General features: G+C 60.2%; 2 protein-coding genes across 2 annotated transcripts in view; one reads left to right on the plus strand and one right to left on the minus strand.

Moving 5' to 3' along the window:
- Positions 1–569: 569 nt before the first annotated feature.
- GLMP (glycosylated lysosomal membrane protein) lies at positions 570–3,550 on the plus strand. The gene is made up of 5 exons (XM_009283394.2): positions 570–825; positions 1,141–1,323; positions 1,483–1,701; positions 1,873–2,150; positions 2,481–3,550. Exons 1-5 carry the CDS (start codon positions 574–576, stop codon positions 2,647–2,649), a joined length of 1,101 nt encoding a protein of 366 aa, XP_009281669.1. The 5' UTR covers positions 570–573; the 3' UTR covers positions 2,650–3,550.
- A 950-nt stretch (positions 3,551–4,500) lies between these two features.
- The window catches only part of LOC103902352 (transmembrane protein 79), a 2,542-nt gene continuing 1,282 nt past the window's right edge, over positions 4,501–5,760 (minus strand). Inside the window, exons 2-3 of the mRNA XM_009283395.1 lie at positions 5,319–5,532; positions 4,501–5,025 (exon numbers count right to left, since the gene is read on the minus strand). Coding sequence (XP_009281670.1) covers positions 4,821–5,025; positions 5,319–5,532 — 419 coding nt within the window. The 3' untranslated portion in view covers positions 4,501–4,820. The remainder of the gene's footprint in view (positions 5,026–5,318; positions 5,533–5,760) is intronic.

Below are 5,760 nucleotides of genomic sequence, written 5' to 3' on the forward strand. Positions count from 1 at the left end.
CTGGAGCCCTCCCGAGATCCCGCCCGGCCCCAGCGATGCCGATGCTGCGGCCCAAACGCTCGGGGTTTGGGGAGGAGAGGGGCTTTCTCGGGTCTCCCTGCCCCCGCGCCAAGCAAGTCCCACCCCCGGGGTTCAGGCCAGAGCTGGAGGGAACCTGCCCTTCCCTCCGTCTTGCCACACAGGACGCTGTGCGTCACCCGTGTCTGGGGACCCTCTGCTGCCAGCCCCTGTCCTGCTGCCACGCATCCCGGTGCCACCCGCCTCTGTCCCTTGTCTCCCCACTGTGTCCCGATCCGGTGGGAGCACGATGGCTGTGGGCAGGGAAGTGGCTCGCTGCCCGAAAGCTGTTCCGAAACAGCCGGATGCGAAATGCTGACCGAGCTCGTTTAGCAACACTTGGGCCACGGCAGGGCTTCGTTGCCTGCAGAGCCCACAGGGAAGCCGAGGCAGCTCACGTGCCCGTGTCTAACCAGACCGGGGCTGCCTGCCCCGCAGGAAGCTGTGCATTTGGAATTGTCCCGCGCTGGGTAGGACCGAGTCCCCTTGAGACCTGTCCTCCCTCTGCAGGTGTCAATGCAGTACAACCCTGGCTGGAACAACTCCTCTGTCAACCTGCTTCATGTGCGGGCGGTTGGGCCCAGTGACACCCTGCACTACATCTGGAGCAGTATTGGGGCCCCCACGGTGCTGCTCGTGGCTACAGCGAGCAGGAGCAGCACCCTGTGCGTCAACTGGACCCAGCTGCTCTCGCCCACTCCTGCAGGCGCCATCTGGATCGACCCTCCCAGCAGTGTTGTCTACTCCACTGCCGTTGTCTTCACCAAGGTACCACTGAGGAAGGTGGCCCTGCTCCGGGAGAGCTGCCCTGTGGCGGAGGGAGCGCGGGGGGTTGTTTGGGGCAGAGCAGGTCCATTGGCAGCTTTCCCAGCTGCAGCGAAATGGCCCCTTGTGTGTCCTACCCTGGTTGTCTCTGCCTTGAGCTGCGATGGTGCCTTGAGATGTTTGGCCAAGGCAGCTCCTTCCTATCCCTGGTGGCAGTGGCAGCCCGGTGCGCGGCAGCCCGGGGACCGTAGCACAAAGTGGTGGTGTGCGCAGCACCTGCTGTTGGCTCCCAGCCCCTCTCCCCTTCCTTCTCCCTAGGTGTTTGAGTACAGCGAGGCCAAAACGCTAGAAGAGCTCTTCTACCCCACATACGACCTGTCTGACTTTTCCTGGGACAGCGTCAATCACACCCTGAACCACACGGCCCTGACGGCTGAGTTCACAGGCATCCCAGCCGCTGACCCCAGTGGCAGCTTCTCCAACGGCAGCCTGGCATTTCGGGTAAGTCCACAGGGGCAGAGAACGAGTATATACTGCGCTGGGATGTTGTAGGGAGAACACAGTGAATATCGTGTCCAAAGCACCTTCTAGAGAGGGAATGTTGCTCCTTGGTGTCCCAACCGGTGATCGTGCTGTCCCTCTGACCTGTGTCCCTTGCAGGTGACAGCCTACGAGGCCAGTGGCCGTGACGGGCCCCTGCCCAGCCTCCTGCACACGGCAAACAGCTCTAAAGTGGAGTTTGTCCTGGCTGGGGTGGCGCCGCGGGGCAACAGCTCCCGATTTGTGCTGGAGTTGGCCACGGTGGAGGAGACAGGGGTGGTGCAGAAGCTGCGCTTGACACGCTCCATCGACGATGAGTACACTCCCACCATCTTCGAGGTAAGTGTGGGGTGAGCATGGGGCCTGGGGACATCCCCTGCTGCAGGAACGAGGGTGAGCGGGATCTGGAGCAAGCAGCCTGGGCAACCTGTGGCCCCCCGCTATGGCTCACCCTGGCATGAAGACCATCTGCTGTCCTCACTTCACCGCCGGTTCCTCTCCCTCCACCAGATGCTCTCCCTGGTAGCCAAGTCCCAAAATGACAGCTCCACGCTCAGCTTCCTGCAGTGGAAGGCGACAGCCTACGGCTCCCAGACCCCGAGACGCGAGGACAGCATCCAGTGCCGGTCTCGCGGCCTGCAAGCAGCCAACTGGACCCTGCCCATGTCCGGCATTGTCCACGCCTACTTTGGGGAGGGTGTAGGCAGCACCTACACCGTCAGTGCCATCAATATCTCTTTTGGGGGAGAGGACGGAAAGGTTTACCAGGAGAAGCGCTACCTCAGCTGGTGAGTGGGCTCCATTGTGCATGAAATTATGCTCTCCCAGCCACTAATAACTTGCAGTTTGGGGAACTGCTATGTTAGAGGGTTTCTCTAATAACTTCTCTCCTTTCAAAAGCCCGTGTTTTCTTGTGATCCCACAGCAAGGAGTTTTGCAGTTTATTGGCACATTCCTTCACCCCTCCCCCAGTCTGGGAGACCCTCTCCTGCCGCACGTGGGATCCTGCCAAGAAATCTTGATCTGACCCTGTCGGGGTAGAAAGCCCCAGATATTCCACCCGTGGGACACAGCTGGTCCCCATCTCCATGGCTGATTTGTCTCATCCCCTCCTGCAGGTCGGCGCTGCTGGGATTTGGGCAGCCCCCCAAGGACACCTTCTCCCCCCTCGTCATCTCCATCATGGCCGTGGCACTGGGCACCCCCATGGTGATGCTCCTGGTGGGCAGCTGCGTGGTCCTCTTTGCTCAGAGGAAACGCTACTCTGAGTATGAGCCCATCAACTGAATGGGACGGTCCTTGGAGAGACCCCCCGGGATCGTTCTTGTCGCCAGGAAACGACCGCGGCTGCTGCAGGGGCTCCAATGCCTGCAATCTCCTCTTTGTCCTCCGCTCCGTCCCTGCAGTCCAGGCTCAGAGGGGACCAGGGCAACGTTTGCAACAGTTGCCCACGTCGAGTATCCCTCTTGTCTTGCTCCCTCCTACTGCCCAGATCCTGCACCTGATTACACTTCTTTTGCTGTTTTTTCCTGATCCATCCAGCCAAGGGAAGTGACTGGGTGGAGTTGGTCAGGGTTGCCTTGAGCCACGGAAAGATCCTCCTTCTCCCAAGGGATAAAACCGCTGTTGTCATGTCTGCAGCCAAGCAACGGCTGGGACTGGCTGTGCCCTGTCCTGTGCCACTTTCAGAGCACTCCAGGGTTGCTTGGGTGGCTCCGACCCAGGAGCAGGGCTGGAGGACAGGGCTGGGGACCGGTGCTGCTCCTGCCAGTGAGCAGGGTGCCTTGCTGCGTCTCGCCGTGCTGGGGGCATCCCAGAACAGCCCCCCTCAACCCACCTGGGACTCATGGACTCCTCAGTCCCCGGCAGGCACTTTCTGCTGTGCTGGCCTCGGTGAGGGCTGCTGGTGCAAGAGGGAAACCCAGCGCTGCTTTGCAGCAGCTGTTTGAGCTCAGGTACGTCCTGTCAGCCCAAAAAGGGCTGATCTAGCCTTGCCCTCAGTCAGCTGCAGCCACTGGCGCTGCAGGGCTGGCTCAGAGGTGCTATCCAGGTGCTTGAAGCCATGGGGCAAGCGTGGTCTGTGGCTGCTCGGTGTTTGCAGAGGTACCACATAACACGGGGGTGTGCTGGGTTTTCATGTTCTCTATCACTGACTTGTCTTTGACCAAATAAAGTGGATTTCTAAGAGCAGTTTCCTGTGGAAACACTGCACTATGGGCGAGCGCAAGGAGAGCAGCTCTCGGGCCTCGCAGGAATTAAAGGGTGCTGGAGCTCAGCAGGAGCCAACGAGAGGAGGGAGGCTCCCTGCCCCCGGATTGACTCATGCCCTGCAGCAGCCTGTGGTGCTCTGGGGTGGTTTTGCCTGTGAGCCGCGGGGTCAGCGTGAGCCCAGGCTGTGGGCCATATCCCTGCTGAGAAGTGCATTTGAAAGAGTAAGACTGTTCCCATTCTCTGACTCGGCTGGGCTGCAGCGGGTGAACTGCTCCTGTGATACAGCATTCGGGCATGGGAGGCGGGACAAGCCAAACATTTGGCAGATCTAGGGATGGAGGGGCTTTCCCTTTATTTGGTGGATTTTTAACTGGTTTGGGTTATGCCTGAGAATCGGAGAACCGAGACAATCAGACTTGCATGGGGCTGGACTCCCTGGGGTCCCTTCACGTCTGCAAAGGACTCCAAGGTGGGGCCCGGTGCCCTGAGGGGTGCAGGCTGGGTGCCTGTCGTGGAGGGGATCGGCCGTCCCCAGCCCTAGGCAGCGGCGAGCCTGGTGCCATCTCGCCCATCCCAGCTTCTCCCCGCATCCCTCCTTGGGGCAGGGCTCCCTCCCTCCTACCCGGCCAACTGGTTTGTGAACCAGGTGCTGAATCTCTGCCGGGAGGAAGAGGAGGAGGGACAAGCTGGGCAGGACTGGCCACACCACCATGCGGGGACCCAGGAGCAGGATGCAGGGCTGGGGTGCTGTTGCAGCACTGGAAGATGGACAGTTTGGGGAAACATCATTTTGTCCCCTCTTGGAAACATCATTTTGGGGCTGGATGATGGCATCCCGTGGGCAAAGCTACAAGTCCTGGCAGCAGCAATTCCTAGGGTGATTTAACCCACCCTCCCCAAACCAGCCACAGAGCCATTTGTTGAAGGGCTTTATTAGGCAAAGCCAGTTCCAGCAGGAGGTTAGGTAAATCCCACCCCAACCCATCCTCACGGAACAGGGCTCACTGGGTCTTGCTCCAGGCCCTGTTCACCCTCCTGCAGGAAACTCCCAGTACAGAGGGTTTTACGGCTTTGCTCTATCAGCCCCGGGTGCCCAGCAAAACCTTGCTGGGTCTGGGCAGGGAGCAGGGGCCCAGCCAGATCTGCCTACACCCCGCCACCTTCAGGGCTCACAAGGCAGGGCAGTGAGGAGGGCTCAACCCCCCTGCACCGCAGGGTCCAGGCACCCCATCTTCCCAGAGTCTCTCTCACCCCCAGTACCGGAGTTTGGCTCCACTATCCTTGGAGCGGTCCTCAGGCTGTGGCGCTGCCACAGCAAGGAGGTTTTCAGGCTCCAGGATGAACATGCTGTAAAGGTTCCAGAGTAGCATGGCCAGGAGGGGCAGGAAGGTCATGCTGAAGCCAAAGGCACGGAAGGAGCGCCCGATGGCGTACGACAGCCAGTAAATCAACCTGGAGAGGGCAGAGAGGTATGGGCTCAGCGAGGGCGATGTCTTGGGACTGGCACTCAGCTTCGCTCGGGGGTTCTGACCCCAGTGAGGTTTTGCCAGGCATGGCCGCTGCGGGAAGTGGGATGAGGGATGGAGCAACCCTTCCCCTGTGCCAGCTTTCCTGGCTGTCATTGGCCAGATGAGGCACTGCCAGAGCGGGAGTTTGCACCAAGTCACAGTGTTTGCAAGCACTGACAGACCCCATTTGCACGCTGGGCACTGCTGCAGCCCAGGTAGTGCGAAGGAGCCACTTACCGGGAGATGGCAAAAAGCCCTGTGAGCAGGGGGATGAGCTTGAGGGCCTCCTGTGGGAGGTAGGTGGCCAGCACAGCCATGTTGAAGAAGTAGAGGATGAAGAGATGGACTGACTGGGAGACGTAGGTGCGGTGGATCTCCACCTCCCGCTGCAGCTCCCCAAAGGGCTCCAGTGCAGAGGAGCAGAGGCGGGAGATGCCGCTGACGATCATCCCTGGGGGGGCAGAGAGAGGGGCTGAGCAGGCGCGCAGTGAAACTGCATTGGGGCCCGAGGGCTGGGGGAGGACCAGAGAGAATCATAGAATCATAGAATCATTGAGGTTGGAAAAGACCTCTAAGATCATCGAGTCCAACCGTCGACCCAACACCCCCATGCCCACTAAACCATGTCCCTAAGTGCCGCATCTACTCGTCTTTTAAATACTTCCAGGGATGGGGACTC

Source organism: Aptenodytes forsteri, unplaced genomic scaffold, assembly GCF_000699145.1.
Source record: "Aptenodytes forsteri isolate BGI_AS27 unplaced genomic scaffold, ASM69914v1 Scaffold230, whole genome shotgun sequence".
NCBI classification, from domain to species: domain Eukaryota; kingdom Metazoa; phylum Chordata; class Aves; order Sphenisciformes; family Spheniscidae; genus Aptenodytes; species Aptenodytes forsteri.

Bases quoted from the DNA above. Each gene is read 5' to 3' on its own strand.
- GLMP (XM_009283394.2), top strand. From the start codon at position 574: ATGCAGTACAACCCTGGCTGGAACAACTCCTCTGTCAACCTGCTTCAT. The intron at 1,324-1,482 runs GTAAGTCCACAG...TGTCCCTTGCAG, and splicing joins ACGGCAGCCTGGCATTTCGG to GTGACAGCCTACGAGGCCAG. The intron at 1,702-1,872 runs GTAAGTGTGGGG...TCCCTCCACCAG, and splicing joins ACACTCCCACCATCTTCGAG to ATGCTCTCCCTGGTAGCCAA.